The 18,058-nt window shown below is 42.4% G+C and overlaps 1 protein-coding gene across 7 annotated transcripts in view; it reads left to right on the forward strand.

Moving 5' to 3' along the window:
• Positions 1-1,915: 1,915 nt before the first annotated feature.
• The window catches only part of mgaa (MAX dimerization protein MGA a), a 47,179-nt gene continuing 31,036 nt past the window's right edge, over positions 1,916-18,058 (forward strand). For 3 of the 7 annotated variants that reach the window (XM_061981715.2, XM_061981721.2, XM_061981719.2), the window contains exons 1-6: positions 1,916-2,072; positions 2,781-3,887; positions 7,195-8,860; positions 10,301-10,409; positions 10,503-10,592; positions 10,659-10,817. In XM_061981715.2, the coding sequence (XP_061837699.2) occupies positions 2,854-3,887; positions 7,195-8,860; positions 10,301-10,409; positions 10,503-10,592; positions 10,659-10,817 (3,058 nt within the window). In that variant the 5' untranslated portion in view covers positions 1,916-2,072; positions 2,781-2,853. Of the gene's footprint in view, positions 2,758-2,780; positions 3,888-7,194; positions 8,861-10,300; positions 10,410-10,502; positions 10,593-10,658; positions 10,818-18,058 lie in introns of all 7 variants that reach the window. The other 4 variants (XM_061981720.2, XM_061981718.2, XM_061981717.2 and 1 more) reach the window with 4 other exon arrangements.

Genomic DNA, 18,058 nt, shown 5'->3' on the forward strand with positions numbered 1-18,058 from the left:
CCTCAGTGTGACTGTATGGCTGTTGATCAAGTATGCATTGCATTGACTAAGTGTGTGTGAAAGCCGCATATATTATGTGACTGGGCAGGCTTGCTGTTTGTATGGAGGAAAAGCGGACGTGACGACTGTTTGTAGAGGACGCTAAAGGCAGTGCCTTTAAGGCACGCCCCCAATATTGTTGTCCGGATGGATATCGGGAGAAATTCGGGGGAATGGTTGCCATGGGAGATTTTCGGCAGGGGCACTGAAATTCAGGAGTCTCCCGGGAAAATCGGGAGGGTTGGCAAGTATGCTTATTAGTGATTCCCAGAGCCCAAAAAAAGTCTGAGGGCTATAGAGCGTTTTCTATTCGGGCTCCAGTAATCTGGAATGCCCTCCCGGTAACAGTTAAGAGATGCTACCTCAGTAGAAGCATTTAAGTCCCATCTTAAAACTCATTTGTATGCTCTAGCCTTTAAATAGACCCCCCTTTTAGGCCAGTTGATCTGCCGTTTCTTTTCTTTTCTGCTCTTCCCCCCTCTCCCTCGTGTGTGTGTGTGTGGGGGGGGGGGCACAGGTTCTGTGGCCACGGATGAAGTGCTGGCTGTCCAGTCGGGACCCGGGGTGGACCGCTTGCCTGTGCATCAGTTGGGGACATCTCTGCGCTGCTGACCTGTCTCCGCTCGGGATAGTCCCCTGCTGGCCCCACTATGGACTGGACTCTCACTATTATGTTAGATCCACTATGGACTGGACTCTCACAATATTATGCTAGATCCACTCGACGTCCATGGCACCGGTCGCCCTGGGGGAGGGGGGTCACCTACATCTGCGGTCCTCTCCAAGGTTTCTTATTGTCATCCCACTGGGTTGAGTTTTTCCTTGCCCTGATGTGGGATCTGAACCGAGGATGTCGTTGTGGCTTGTGCAACCCTTTGAGACACTTGTGATTTAGGGCTATATAAATAAACATTGATTGATTGTGTAGACATGGTACATGTAATAATAAAGTAGCCATAGTACATGTAATAATAAAGTAGATGTAGTGTAGACATAGTACATGTAAAAATAAAGTAGATGTAGTGTAGACATAGTACATGTAATAATAAAGTAGATGTATTGTAGATATAGTACATGTAACAATAAAGTAGATGTAGTGTAGACATAGTACATGTAATAATAAAGTAGATGTAGTGTAGACATAGTACATGTAATAATAAAGTACATGTAGTGTAGACATAGTACATGTAATAATAAAGTAGATTGTAGTGTAGACATAGTACATGTAATAATAAAGTAGATGTATTGTAGATATAGTACATGTAACAATAAAGTAGATGTAGTGTAGACATAGTACATGTAATAATAAAGTAGATGTAGTGTACACATAGTACATGTAATTATAAAGTACATGTAGTGTAGACATAGTACATGTAATAATAAAGAACATGTAGTGTAGACATAGTATTATGTCTACACTACACTAGTAGTACATAGTAGTAGACATAATACATAAATGGCTGCACAAGTGTGTGTTCATTTCATAGACGTAACATGAACAAAAGAATGACCATTGTGCATTTACAAATCAAACAGGTCACACATGATGATGCAATATGCAGGTAATAAAGAAGCTTCTAGCAGGGTCGTAGACGCCATGTTGTTTGTGAGTGCTAGTACTTGTGGAAGAAGATACTTTATTATGTACAGTAAATATGGATAGAGTTGTTTGAGTAGCCAATAATATCAACAGTTTGCGTGACACACGCACACACCTTAGTCGTCAGGGCCGACGAAGAAGAAGAAGAAGACGGCAGGTGACGGCCAGGTGCGCTCCTGGACGTCGTCTAACTTTTGCTTGTCGACTCGCGGGCGGATGGCGGCGCCAAGATGGCGGCGGCGGAGGCTGCGCAGTACTAATTGAAAAAGGGCCGTGAACGCGCACGAGGCGTGACGTCATCGAACACGCGGGTTGCTAGCCGCGCTTGGACACAAGCAAGATGTCGACGAGGCGCCAATGACGGCGAACAAGCGCTAGCGTTCAGTTTGACGCGACATCGTCCAGACGCTAGAAGCCTTTAGCAGTGCCGGAGGTAATCCGCGTGACGTCATCAAACACGTGGTCGCTCGGACTGGGATTTAGTCCAAGGTTCTTCTTCAGGCCGTGCTAGCTAGCTAGTTAGCTAGCTAACTAGCTGTTGAGTTCAAAGAAGAAAGTCTTGGTTGTCAAGCAGCATATTGACTTGCATATGTTAGCATATGACTGATTATTGACTTGCATATGCTAGCATATGACTGATTATTGACTTGCATATGCTAGCATGTTAGCATATGATTGATTATTGACTTGCATATGTTAGCATATGACTGATTATTGACTTGCATATGCTAGCAGGTAATTCTTTTGACTACACACTTCTCTTCTTACTGAGTAACAGTTTACTGTCAAGCATCTTTGGCGTCAAAACAAGGCGTGTTACATGTTTACTTCAAATGTTTACATCGAAAGCCATGCAGTCACCGGCGTAAATTAGCGTCAAACTGAAGGATCTTTATAGAAAAATATTATTTTGTCTAGTTAATGTAACTCTGAAAGTAAGGAAGTATGGTTAACATGCGTTGATCTGCAAAGAATTGTTAGTCTTCCGGTTGGTTAGAACATGTAACAATCTTAGTTTGATGCTAGCATGCGACTTTGCTAATATGTAAGCATATTAGCGTGTTGTGTTGTATTAGCTTCCTGCTCATTGTCCAAGTGCAGAGCAAAACATCAAGGAGGTAAATATTGTTTCCCCCCACAGGTGATGTACTTGGCCCTGGTATGATGTACAAAAAGCTAAATGGTTCCATCCCTTAGATGTGTGCGATGCGTCCATGGCCTCTAGGACTCAGAAGAACGTGATGGTGTTTGATGGCGGCGTGGTGACCAGCCCTGCAGCCGCTCTTGCCGCAGACCATCTGCCCAATCACTTTGGTCAGGCGAGCCAAGGCAAACACGGGTCACACGGACGCCACAAGGAGACAGGAATAATGGTCCAAGCCGACGTTCAGCCCAAAGCATCCAGCTGGAAGCCCAGTGGATCATCCGCCATGAACGTGCTTAAGTGTGACCTCCTGGCACCCGACAGCACCTGCCGAGGCATCAGAGTGACTTTGGACAACAACAATATGTGGAACGAGTTCTTCAGGTGTAAAACAGAGATGATTGTCACCAAACAAGGCAGCAGGATGTTTCCATATTGTCGTTTCCGCATCTCAGGCTTGCAGCCGTCCAAGAAGTATGTTTTGATGATGGACGTTCAGCCTTTAGACCGTAGTCATTACACATGGACCGGCACCAGCTGGCAGGTGGCCGGAAAGGCAGAAAATCATGTCACAAGTCTGCCATTTTCACATCCCGAGTCACCTTCAACGGGTCAACAGTGGATGCAGAATCCGGTTTCTTTTTACAAACTGAAGCTTACGAGCAACACGGCCGACAAAGAGAGCAATACCATACTACACCTGATGCATCGCTACATACCACGCCTCCACGTGGTCCAAACGGAGAAAGCTGCTAAAGACATTAAACTAAACACCTCCAATGTTGCTACCTTCACTTTCCAACAAACAGAGTTCATGGCTGTTACTGCATACCAGAACTCCCAGTTTGTTCAGCTGAAAGTGGACTACAACCCATTCGCCAAAGGACTAAAGGAGGATCCTGTCAAGTCATGGGGCCTGAAGCTGAAATCCCACCAAGATGGAGTTGCAAAAACCAGTGAACAGCAACCTTTGAAGAAAAACTTGAAATCTTTGCTTGCAAATCATAAAAACAGAAGCTCGCTGGAGCCCAAGCATTCAGAGGCGACTTTAGTCCAAAAAGTTTCTTCTGGATTTGGACCCAAAGGTGTGAAGGACATGTCTTGGTAAGAGCTTCTTTACTCAGCATGTACATTTTGGGGTTTCTGTTAATTAAAGGTACCAATTAGAGTAGTGTGTGTTTCCATCAACATACTTTGTGTTTCTGCTTTGGAATTGCTTCGGTCTTGTTCTTTCTCCTGTTTGAGTGTTGTTGCACACCTTCATGTTCCAGTGGCTCATGGGTATTACATTTGCCAACCTCGGTGTGTTTAATCATGGGAAAGCTTATTTTGCTTAGGTTGCACTGATGTAGGTCAATGCCTGATAGAACTGTTAGCGCAGAAAGCAAATGTTGTCACAAAGAAGCATACATTACAATATTCCAACATCAGAGCTTCTGTCCTCAAAGCAAAGAAGTCCTGGGTAACAGAGAAATTGAGGATGTGGACTGTGCCAACAGTGCATCAGTCACTACGTTTCCATACACGCAATTAGTCTGATTTCTCAAATAGTTAGTTTTTTTGTATTGTTCACAGCGATGTGTGAAGTCCCAGTTGTCCATGCACACTCTCTAATACGACTACCGTATTTTCCGCACTATAAGGCGCACCGGATTATTAGCCGCACCTTCTATGAATTACATATTTCATAATTTTGTCCACCAATAAGCCGCCCCGGACTATAAGCCGCGCCTACGCTGCGCTAAAGTGAATGTCAAAAAAACGCTGCGCTAAAGTGAATGTCAAAAAAACAGTCAGATAGTTCAGTCAAACTTTAATAATATATTGAAAACCAGCGTTCTAACAACTCTGTCCCAAAATGTACGCAAATGTGCAATCACAAACATAGTAAAATTCAAAATGGTGTAGAGCAATAAATAGCAACATAATGTTGCTCGAACGTTAATGTCACAACACACAAAATAAACATAGCGCTCACCTTCTGAAGTTATTCTTCATTCGTAAATCCTTCGAATTCTTCGTCTTCGGTGTCCGAATTGAAAAGTTGCGCAAGCGTGGGATCCAAAAATGGCCGGCTCCGCCTCGTCGAAGTCATCGGATTCAGTGTCGCTGTTGTTGTGCAGCAGTTCTGTGAATCCTGCCTTCCGGAAAGCTCGGACCACAGTTGTGACCGAAACTATCTGCCCAGGCATTTACGATCCACTGGCAGATGTTGGCGTATGTCGACCGGCGCTATCTGCCCGTCTTAGTGAAGGTGTGTTCGCCTTCGGAGCTGTGTGAAAAAAGCCACCCGGCCTCTTCGCGTAAACTTCCCTTAACCACTCGCTCATCTTTTCTTCATCCATCCATCCCTTCGAGTTAGCTTTTATGATGACGCCGGCTGGAAAGGTCTCTTTTGGCAAGGTCTTCCTTTTGAATATCACCATGGGTGGAAGTTAGCATGGCAAGCTAGAACCACAGTGAAGGATGACTTCTCATTCCCTGTGGTGCGAATATTCACCGTACGTGCTCCCGTTCCACAGTGCGGTTCACAGGAATATCAGTTGCTGTGAAATACGGTAGTAATCCGTGTGCGGATGGAGGGATTGCGTCTTTTTATGAACCGGATCCTTGTCGCGTAGTAGGAGCCATTTTGTGGTCTTTACAGATGTAAACAGGAAATGAAACGTACGGTGATATCCGCGCGTTTTTTCTTCTTCTTCCGGGGGCGGGTGAAGCGCTTCCTGTTCTATGGGGGCGGGTGCTTTCCTTGGCGGTTGCTTGCGTAGAAGAAGAAGCGCTTCCTGTTCTACCGGGAAAAAAGATGGCGGCTGTTTACCGAAGTTGCGAGACCGAAACTTTATGAAAATGAATCGTAATAAAGCGCACCGGGTTATAAGGCGCACTGTCAGCTTTTGAGAAAAATTGTGGTTTTTAGGTGCGCCTTATAGTGCGGAAAATACGGTACTGGTCTTACTTCCTTTCAGCGCAGATAAATGTGTTGCTTCTCCGCTTGACCTATAGCGTCACACCAGCCAATTGCTCCTTACAAATCAACAGTTTAACTACTGTACCGGATGATGTTGATGTTGTGGTTTGTGCAGCCCTTTGAGGCATTTGTGATTACTGGCTATATAAATAGACTTTGATTGATTGATGTAATATTGACACAAATTAGATATATTACGTTTCTAATGACTATGCTGATGTTAAATAGCAGACAGCATCAAGAAGTGATCTTAGATTGCGCTACTACCAAGAAGGTCTTGGACCAGATGCAGGTCCGAAGCAATGACAGACCAACAAGAGTGAGTTTTTTTGAAGGAATTTTCGGACAGAGAATCATGGAAACAAAACTTCTGAATGTCTCAGAGTTCATTCATAAGGCTCTGTGGGTTGATGGAAGGGAAAGACCTGATAATGTTCCGGATGAAGGTTGTTATTGTTCTGGACTATCTTGTGCCCCGGCCGATACTGTTCCAGATAAAGGTTGTTATTGTTCTGGACTATCTTGCCAGTTGTGTGGAATATAGACTTGTTGCTAATCACTTTGGAGTGCACAAATACAGCGCGAAGAGGTTTGTGTACTTTATTATTTGCCTTGTAATATACCAGCTTCATTCTCTTTCATCTCCTTTGTATTTCGTTCAGGAGTCAGAATGAAGCCAGCTTTCTACGTTTCCTTGAGTACCTTCTTAAATAAATCTGTTTCTTTTTTCTACCATCGATGGACTTCAAAATGTTATGTTTTTTTCATTTGTCAAGCAATCTCCTCCATTACAAATGTTGTTTTGATTGAATGGCATCCGCTTCCGGTTTGTATCCCGTGTGTAGAGATCGGTACATGCGCGATACGAAGGGTCCCCTGCGGCGAAACACGCCCACTCGAGAGATCTGGTTTTCAGTCGCATAATCCAGGTGTGTTAGTCCGATATTTCACAACCGAACACGATTCAATTAAGGTGTTTCGTTGGGTTGTAGGATGCTTATTCAGAGCCAAACTATTTGAGAAATTGGACTAATTTAGTGCATGGACATGTACTGAGTCTTAGAAGTCTTTATTTGACAGTTATTCCAAAGAGGTCTCAAAAGACAATAAACCGTGTCAGGAAGCCATGAGTTGTCTTTACAAAGCGTTGGTGAAGACTCTGACCAAGGTTCTCCAACTGCAACACATTCGGAACAACAGCTTGGAGTATAACTTTTTTGTTCCGAAAAAGTCCACAATATGAAGTGATTGTTGATGCTTAGTTGAACATTTTGAAAAGTATTGTTGACTACTCTGATCGGCAGATGTGGAGGGATCAGGCAGGGTGATGCATTCCTGATCTCCTTAGTGTATTTAAAATGGGACTTAAAACAGTGGTCCTCTTTGTTCTTGTTATCTTGTAAAGTCTGAATGAATCACAAGTCGCTCTGTTGTTTCCTTCAGCAGCGACCCACAGCCAGCGCAGAAGTTAATTGCTGATCTCATTCGGGATGTTCATGTTCCCTTGAAAAGTTGTACTGTGGATTTGTCGGGTGCCTCACAAACATTTGAGCAAACCAAAACCGGAACCACACCAGGCAAGGGCTGCAGCAAATATGTTCCCAAAGCTGATAGGAAGACCATCCAATCGTGTGAGGAGATTTCACCACAGGAAAAGAGTGACACTTGCTCTGACAAAATCAGAACTGAAGTTGTTTCAGAGGGGCATAAATGTCCGTCCCAAGTGGGGCTAAATCAAAGTGTTAAACGTCCGGCACCGCTTACTCTGCCAGCCTTGGCTCTGTTTCTGAAACAACATTCAACTAAGACCAAGAAAGTCAAGAGCAGACTGGATTCCTCTCCCAGCCAAGCTCTTACTGAAGTCATAACAGGAACAGACGCAGCTTCTGCAAATCCACCTAGCATTGCTAGTAAGCCGAAGCCCAACAAACAGGATTTGACCACAAGCGAAGCAGACCAAATTACTGGGATTGTCCCAGAAAAAGTGATAGAATCCTTTCAACAGCCCTCCAGTCCCAGTCTGACATTTCAGGACACAGTGGTCTCTCCAGGAGCAAAAGAATCAATATATATTGACGGTGTTCTGGAAAGCTGTGCGCCAGAACCCAGAGTGTTGGAGGAAACAGAAGTATTAGCCAATGTTGAGCAGCCGCTGAGTAAAAACGGGGTTTTTAGTTGTTCATCTCTTACTACCTCATCTTCATCTTCCATGGTGTCGCCCCTGTTTGACACGTCAGTAGCACATGTTCCGCACGCCCTGTCCTTGGAGCCCAAGTCCGTCGGCCTACTTCCTGACTCACCCTGTTCACCCTTTGGCTTTGAACCTTTGTCTCCTGCAAGTTCACCTGAGACATTACCCCCTCTACCAGACTCCTTTACATTAGACCTGGACTCTGCCCCCTCTGAGTCTCCTGAGAGGTTGCCAGTCAGAGAGCATTCTTGTCCGTCTGTCTTTAAATGGCACACGGTGTTGCCTCCATCGGAGCCCTATGTGAACTCTCCATTCACAGAGTTCCGGCCCACATCACCGACTCTTTCACTGGAGTCGTCTTTGCTGCCTTCTGAAACTCCAACAAACATTTCATCCCAGCCTCCGTCAAACCCTCGAGACCCGACGACTCCTACTGACCTTCAGTCCCAGCCTTCTGTTGACTCACAGACTCTTACCCATTCTGATTCCCCAATTGTTCACACGCTTTCATTTCAAGAAAGCGAACAGCCCCTACCTTTCCCGGGAGAACTGTCACCCCTTGTCCTTCCGTTGGCTCTGTCTCCAACATTCTCCTCTTTGGATGGAGAAGGTTTGTCACCCACACCTTCAATTGCAGATCTTGTGCACTTTTTTTCCACCAATGATCACCTTGGAATGGGGATTGACTTTCCAAGCACAGATTCTCTGACACCTCCCTGCCCGCCTGATGCTTCAGGAGAGACCAACAGCCGCCAACCTCATCATTCTCCTAAAGAATTGAAGTGCAAGAAGAGGTCAAGACAGCAAAAACTTGCCAAGTCTGACTTGGATCAGAAGATAGACGACTTGGCCTACACAACCATGCAACCTAACCTGGAAGAAGTGGAGGAACAACTCTTTATCTCCTTCACATCCAAGGTATGGACTGCATTCACTCGTCCATGTTAGATGGTTTAGACTCTCTGACTACCTGGGGTTTTATACTCCCGACCTAATCTACCACCCTATTTTGGCTTGCCAGACCTGTGCATGTGAAAATGTAACCATGAAGCAAAAACACACGGAATTGGAATGCACATACAGTACAGGCATGTGATTGGACAGCCTCAACTTAGGGGTTTAATTGGTAGGCATGCCAGAAAAGATCCGTTCACATCTGTGTTGTGATTCTTATATTGCGCGATAATGAATGATTATAAGTTTTGAGGAATGGTTTTTGAAAACGTTTTTCAGTCCATCGCTGCGCGTACTTGCTGTGTACGTGCGTCTACGCCAGCCACCAAGAGTAGTTCTTTTTGCAAAAGGTTTTGTTATCATTTATATACCCAATATATTGCTTTGAATCAAGAATCATGTAGAATTCACAATCTGTTCTGATTTAAATCCTTAACCCAAAAATCGGAATCTATTAGTCAGTATGCTAGCTAGCTAGCTTTTTGGAAGTTATTTTTTTAGGTATACACCTCTGTGCCTTGATCCATGTTAACATTAGCATGCTAGCATTTTTCAGGTACAGTACACACTTCAGATTAATATATTTTGGTATTTGACGCATGTTACGGTTACACAACATAAACATGCTAGCCCTCAGTGTCATATATTTTGGTATTTCACTAATGCTAAATGTTAGCATTTAGCCCATATTTTTTGATAATTGACGCTATCTGGCCCGCGTGCTAACGGTTAACATTTTAGTTCGGCTTTGGCTCTTCAGCATTCACACGAAATTGCTACCTGGATGCCTTTTTGTAGTTCCTTATAAAATAATCTACATATTGGTTTTGAGAGTGAAAACTACCAAAAATGGCCCCCTGCATTCTTTGATTTGTTAGTCCGTGGCCCTCAGTGGAATAAGTTTGGGCACCCCTGATTTCGATAGTAAATATTGTATAAAATACTGCAGTAGAAACGAGTGCAGTAGTTTTATGAAGTAAGGTATTTACCTTGGAGAGTGGACTTCATCCAGCTGCTTCTCCATATTTTCATGAATAAATGTTTAGACTTTATTTAAAGATCTTTGGTTAGACTTGTTGTGCCTCAGTATGGTGCAGACTAGCAGTGCCATGCTCCAACCGCTTCACCCAATTAGCTAGCTGCACCTTTTGATGATTCCTTTTCTTAATGCAATAATTATCGGCCACTTCTTTCCTGTGCTTTTAAAAACAAACCTATGTCCATCTCTTGCTATAGGCTAAAGCTAATGCTAGCGAGTAAGAGTGGATGTTTTGGTCTTAGCTTCATATCTCCAAATACACTCTACTGAATTTTAGCAGGTGCTGTAAAAGTCCTGATTTGCAACAGCAGGAGGTGGCAGTCCATATCCAACATGCGGACTAAGAAAATAACTTTACGTTTCAGGAGGCCCTCCAACTTCACCTTGCAGATTGTGAAGACAAAGACACCAGCAGCTGTCCTATGGCGTCACCACAAGTCCAGCCGCCACAGCGGACTGAAGAACGCCTGGACGGTAAACTGCTGGAGCCCCTGGACCTGGGTCTAGTCTACCTGGTAGGTTTCAGTTTTTGGAGCACACGTTCATTTCCGGCCTCGGCTTTTTCAGAGGAGACAATCGCTACCTTTGAGGACGTCCTTGTAAGAGACATGAAGCTGATGAAGCACCAGCAGATCATCCACCCGGTGCTACAGGAGGGTTGGTATCAGAATCCTTGGGAAACCCCAAGCAAAGACCTGCTTTCATCACCTTTGTGTTGTTCAGTGGGACTGAAGATGAACATGCTGGATCCCACTCTGGCCATCGACCTGCAGTACTTGGGGGTCCGTCTTCCTCTCCCCCCGCCCGGAGCTTCTCAGGAGCCCCTAAGCCAAGATCTGCTGCCCTTACAAAGTCAGTCTCCCTCCGCCAGGGTTCAAAAAGGTATGGCCCCGTTTTCATCCAACTTTCAGAATTTCTGATTGGATCCTTTTCACTGAACCAGTGTGTATTACTGATTATTATTTCTATATATTAGATATATTATTGGTCATTTTGACCAGATACAGTATCTGCACCAGGGACACCAAAGTGGGGCCACCTTTATCATACTGACCTCTTTCAGGTCACATTGACTGTAAAAATAAATATATTTAATATTCATACTGACCTCTTTCAAGTCACATTAGACTGTAAAAATAAATATCATATTTAATATTCATACTGACCTCTTTAAAGTCACATTTTACTGTAAAAGTAAATATATTTAATATTCATACTGACATCTTTAAAGTCACATTGGACTGTAAAAATAAATATATTCATACCTGCCAACTACTCCGGTTTTCCCGTAATTAGTACGGTTTTCATCAACCTATTCCGGGTTACGGTTGCAGTGATAAAAAATACGGTTTTTCATTAATTAAATTTTTTTTTAATTTTTTTTTAAAGTTTTATTCACGAAATCGCGTAACAACAATGACAATCGACACTGCTTCCTAGGGCTGGGCGATAAAACAATAACAATATATATCGCGATAGACATGTGATCAATATCAATAGAAAATGGGGTCGATAGAACGTTCGATAATTTCACTGAGTTCTGTTAGAAAAAATAGGAAGAAATGCCGAGCCGGAACCGCACGGCATTCTGGGGGGTGTAGGCAGAGGAAGGGCTTTGGCCTCTCAACCTATCACGGCCGAGCCTGAACCGCAAGGCATTCTGGGAAATGCTAACAGGAAAAAAAAAAAAGCAACAACGGCGAGCTGACGACGAGGAGTGAAACAAAACGGGAATATGAGTGCGGCGGCACGAGAGGAAATTGTAAATAAAAAAGGAAACGTCACGTCACCAGTTTGGCAGTATTTTGGATTTTTTAAGTCCGATGCGAATCAGAGTAATACTGTCTGCAAACTTTGCAAGGTCGTCGTCCCGACCAAGTCTGGGGACACGACAAACTTATTTTACCACCTGAGCCGCTCTCACCCGCTGGAGTACAGCAGTAACAAACAACCACAACCATCTACATCAGCCGGTGCAAGTGGAACAGCACCGAAGCGGCAACAACAGACCACCATCGAGACATACTCGGCAGCAGTGCCATATGACAAAAATTCAAAACGTTATAAAGAAATAACGGATGCAGTGGTGGATCAATTAGCGAAGGACATGCTACCTACTTATATTTAAAATAAAATTATTTAAATTCAGCCTTTTTTCTCCTGGTCTTTATTTAGAATTTTTTTTTTTTTTAATCAATAATTATCGATATCGACTGATATGAAACACTTATATCGTGATACATTTTTTAGTCATATCGCCCAGCCCTACCAGTGCTTCCCGTAACTTCCTATCGAGCCATTCCGAATGCCATGCGCGAGGCTATTTATAGCACCGCTGCCAAGCCCGAGGCACCAGTTGCCATTGTTTCCAAACAAGCGAACGATCATGGAATCAGCCGGAGAAAAATCGCATACGAGTCTTAAACCGAAAAGGAAACTGCAGTCATTCCGTGAAGAATATTCAAAAGCCTATCCGGGAATAATTATCCGTTCCAAAAAGGGTGAAAACTACGCGAATTGCACCTTGTGCAGACAAGATGTTTCGATCGGACACGGAGGAATTAGCGATGTAAAAGACCACGTTGGGACAAAAAAACACAAGTCTAATGCCGTTGCTAGCGATACAAGTGGAAAACTTTCAACGTTTTTCGTCGCCCAAACAGATTCTTTGGATGTGATAAATGCCAAAGTTTTATTTACGGAGGCAATAATTGAGCAAACAAAAAGGTAATGACACCAATGTTATCTATTGGAATTGTTTAGTACTGTTATACTGTTAAAAGTGTTTATACTATTTATGCTTTCAAGTCCAAGTTGAAGAAATCTTGTTAAATGTTGACAGCATAACTACCAAAATACAGAAGTATGTCCTTAATATTTTTGCAGTGCTATTTCTGTTGAAAAGTTAAAATGATTACATTAGAGATGTGATGTGCCACTTTTCAAGTGTCTGATGGCTTAAATTAATTTTCATTAATTTTTCATATTTTGAATTCTTTTGAAAGGTTTACAAAAAAACTACATTTGAATTGTAATTCCATGCTATTGACAGGACTATTAATTTTAATGAAGTTAGCTTACCATGTTTACAGTATGATAATTGTGATAGAAATGTGAATTTTAGGCACAGAATATTTTTTACAATTGAACAAGGCAGTAGATTATACAAGCTTGGACAGAAAGTTAATAATGACACCAATTTTTTTTTTAATGGAATTGTTTAGTACTGTTTTACCATTTGTTTACTGTAAAAAGTGTTTATACTGTTTATACTTTCAATTAACAAATTGAAGTCTTGTGAAAGGTTGACAGGATAACTGGCATTAACTGTCAAAATAATTTCAAACTATTGAAGTTAGCTTACAGAATAAACATGTCAATCAACCCATATGATTTTTGCTGTAATATTTTTGTTTTGAAAAGTCACTGTGACTGATAGAAAAGTGATGGTTTTAGCAACATTTTAACCTGTCTGAATGCTAATAATCATTTTGCGTCGGGGGGCGAAGCCTGAACCACCCACCAGGACTTTGTCCTGGACCTACCGGGGCCTGCGGCCCCTGGACCCTGGCTACTAGGTTTTTCTGATTTCAAAAGTTGGCAGGTATGCCATTCCCATTCCCGGGGTGACCATTTGAGTCAGACTCCATTCTCGATTCAACACGATTCTCAATTCAACACGATTCTCGATTCAACACGGTTCTCGATTCAACACGATTCTCAATTCAACACAATTCTCAATTCAACACGATTCTCGATTCAAAGTAATTCTCGGTTCAAAGTGATTCTCAATTCAACACGATTCTTGATTCAAAGTGATTCTCGATTCAAAATGAATCTCGATTCTCAATTCAACACTGTTGTCAATTCAAAGTGATTCTCAATTCAACACAATTCTTGATTCAAAATGATTCTCAATTTAACACGGTTGTCAATTCAACATCGTTGTCAATTCAATGTGATTCTCGATTCAACGCAATTCTCAATTCAACACGAGTCTAGATTCAAAGTGATTCTCAATTCAACACGATTCTCGATTCAAAACGATTCTCAATTTAACACGGTTGTCAATTCAACACCGTTGTCAATTCAATGTGATTCTCAATTCAACATGATTCTCAATTCAATGTGATTCTCAATTCAACATGATTCTCAATTCAACACGGTTGTCAATTCAACACGGTTGTCAATTCAAAACGATTCTCAAGTCAACACGATTCTCGATTGAACACGATTCTCAATTCAACACGGTTGTCAATTCAAAGTGATTCTCAATTCAACACGATTCTCGATTCAACACGATTCTCAATTCAACACGGTTGTCAATTCAAAGTGATTCTCAATTCAACACGATTCTCGATTCAACACGATTCTCGATTCAACACCTTTGTCAATTGAATGTGATTCTCGATTCAACACGATTCTCGATTCAAAGTAATTCTCTATTCAACGCTGTTGTCTATTCAAAGTGATTCTCAATTCAACACGATTCTCAATTCAACACTGTTGTCAATTCAACACGATTCTCAATTCAACACGGTTGTCAATTCAAAGTGATTCTCAATTCAACACGATTCTCGATTCAAAGTGATTCTCAATTCAACCATCCATCCATCTTCTTCCGCTTATCCGAGGTCGGGTCGCGGGGGCAGCAGCCTAAGCAGGGAAGCCCAGACTTTCCTCTCCCCAGCCACTTCGTCCAGCTCTTCCCGGGGGATCCCGAGGCGTTCCCAGGCCAGCCGGGAGACATAGTCTGGGTCTTCCCCGTGGCCTCCTGCCGGTCGGACGTGCCCTAAACACCTCCCTAGGGAGGCGTTCGGGTGGCATCCTGACCAGATGCCCGAACCACCTCATCTGGCTCCTCTCGATGTGGAGGAGCAGCGGCTTTACTTTGAGCTCCCCCCGGATGACAGAGCTTCTCACCCTATCTCTAAGGGAGAGCCCCGCCACCCGGCGGAGGAAACTCATTTTGGCCGCTTGTACCCGTGATCTTGTCCTTTCGGTCATAACCCAAAGCTCATGACCATAGGTGAGGATGGGAACGTAGATCGACCGGTAAATTGAGAGCTTTGCCTTCCGGCTCAGCTCCTTCTTCACCACAACAAATCGATACAGCGTCCGCATTACTGAAGACGCCGCACCGATCCGCCTGTCGATCTCACGATCCACTCTTCCCTCACTCGTGAACAAGACTCCGAGGTACAAACACGGTTGTCAATTCAAAGGTATTCTCAATTCGACACGATTCTCAATTCAACACGATTCTCAATTCAACACGGTTGTCAATTCAACACGATTCTCAATTCAACACGATTCTCGATTCAAAGTGATTCTCAATTCAACACGGTTCTCAATTCAACACGGTTCTCGATTCAACACGATTCTCAATTCAAAGTGACTCTCAATTCAACACCATTCTCAATTCAACACAGCTGTCAATTCAACACCATTCTCAATTCAACACAGCTGTCAATTCAAAGTGATTCTCAATTCAACACGATTCTCAATTCAAAGTGATTCTCAATTCAACACCATTCAATTCAACACAGCTGTCAATTCAAAGTGATTCTCAATTCAACACGGTTGTCAATTCAAAGTGATTCTCAATTCAACATGATTCTCAATTCAACACGATTCTCAATTCAAAGTGATTCTCAATTCAACACGGTTGTCAATTCAACAAGATTCTCAATTCAACACAATTCTCAATTCAAAGTGATTCTCAATTCAACACGATTCTCAATTCAACACGGTTGTCAATTCAAAGTGATTCTCAATTCAACATGATTCTCAATTCAACACGATTATCAATTCAAAGTGATTCTCAATTCAAAGTGATTCTCAATTGAACACTGGTGTCAATTCAAAGTGATTCTCAATTCAACACGATTCTCAATTGGATTCACAGGAATTCTGGCAGTGTATTATTTGATGGAACTTTTCCAAACAGGTTGCAGATTAGAAAATATCCTTCTGGTTGCAAAGAGATGGCCTATAACCTCTTTTTAAAAATTGATTCTTAGAAATACAAAAAATATAATTTGAAAAATGTATTTTTATTTTTTTTATTAATTTTAAAAATGGGAAACCGGAATCAATAAGTATCGCAATTCAGATGCGAATGGAATTTTTTGTGCACCCCTCGTATGTATGTATGTACTGGTATGTACAAACCCCGTTTCCATATGAGTTGGGAAATTGTGTTAGATGTAAATATAAATGGAATACAATGATTTGCGAATCATTTTCAACTCATATTCAGTTGAATATGCTGCAAAGACAACATATTTGATGTTCAAACTGATAAACTTTTTTTTTTTTGCAAATAATCATTAATTTTAGAATTTGATGCCAGCAACACGTGACAAAGAAGTTGGGAAAGGTGGCAATAAATACTGATAAAGTTGAGGAATGCTCAGCAAACACTTATTTGGAACATCCCACAGGTGTGCAGGCTAATTGGGAACAGGTGGGTGCCATGATTGGGTATAAAAACAGCTTCCCAAAAAATGCTCAGTCTTTCACAAGAAAGGATGGGGCGAGGTACAACCCTTTGTCCACAACTGCGTGAGCAAATAGTCAAAGAGTTTAAGAACAACGTTTCTCAAAGTGCAATTGCAAGAAATTTAGGGATTTCAACATCTACGGTCCATAATATCATCAAAAGGTTCAGAGAATCTGGAGAAATCACTCCACGTAAGCGGCATGGCCGGAAACCAACATTGAATGACCGTGACCGTCGATCCCTCAGACGGCACTGTATCAAAAACCAACATCAATCTCTAAAGGATATCACCACATGGGCTCAGGAACACTTCAGAAAACCACTGTCACTAAATACAGTTTGTCGCTACATCTGTAAGTGCAAGTTAAAGCTCTACTATGCAAAGCGAAAGCCATTTATCAACAACGTCCAGAAACGCCGCCGGCTTCTCTGGGCCCGAGATCATCTAAGATGGACTCATGCAAAGTGGAAAAGTGTTATGTGGTCTGACGAGTCCACATTTCAAATTGTTTTTGGAAATATTCGACATTGTGTCATCCGGACCAAAGGGGAAGCGAACCATCCAAACTGTTATCGACGCAAAGTTGAAAAGCCAGCATCTGTGATGGTATGGGGGGGTATTAGTGCCCAAGGCATGGGTAACTTACACATCTGTGAAGGCACCATTAATGCTGAAAGGTACATACTGGTTTTGGAACAACATATGCTGCCATCTAAGCGGCGTCTTTTTCATGGACGCCGCTGCTTATTTCAGCAAGACAATGCCAAGCCACATTCAGCACGTGTTACAACAGCGTGGCTTCATAAAAAAGAGTGCGGGTACTTTCCTGGCCTGCCTGTAGTCCAGACCTGTCTCCCATCGAAAATGTGTGGCGCATTATGAAGTGTAAAATACGACAGCGGAGACCCCGGACTGTTGAACGACTGAAGGTCTACATAAAACAAGAATGGGAAAGAATTCCACTTTCAAAGCTTCAACAATTAGTTTCCTCAGCTCCCAATCGTTTATTGAGTGTTGTTAAAAGAAAAGGTGATGTAACACAGTGGTGAACATGCCCTTTCCCAACTACTTTGGCACATGTTGCAGCCATGAAATTCTAAGTTAATTATTATTTGCATAAAAAAATAAAGTTTATGAGTTTGAACATCAAATATCTTGTCTTTGTAGTGCATTCAACTGAATATGGGTTGAAAAGTATTTGCAAATCCTTGTATTCCGTTTATATTTACATCTAACACAATTTCCCAACTCATATGGAAACGGGGTTTGTATACTAATACTGGTATACTGTACAACCCTAGTCCCTATGCTTACATATTTGAGTGGTAAGTTGCTTTCTCGCTTCCTTGCTCCCTGTAAGTTTATTATAGATCATAAATCATGCATCTCCCCTGGACAGAGGAAGTCTGAGTAGGTATTCCGACAAGTTGGTACACTTTGACAGCCATTTGGGACCCGAAACTGGCGAGGACGACACAAAAAGACGCATGGTCCCCCCAGCCTCCCACCCCTTTGTGAGGATTGTGAGACATTCTCAACTAAATGGGAATTTATTACATACATACAAATTAATATATGTATGTATGTATGTATGCATATATGTATGTATGTATGCAT

This window comes from Nerophis lumbriciformis, linkage group LG24, assembly GCF_033978685.3.
Source record: "Nerophis lumbriciformis linkage group LG24, RoL_Nlum_v2.1, whole genome shotgun sequence".
NCBI classification, from domain to species: Eukaryota; Metazoa; Chordata; class Actinopteri; order Syngnathiformes; family Syngnathidae; genus Nerophis; species Nerophis lumbriciformis.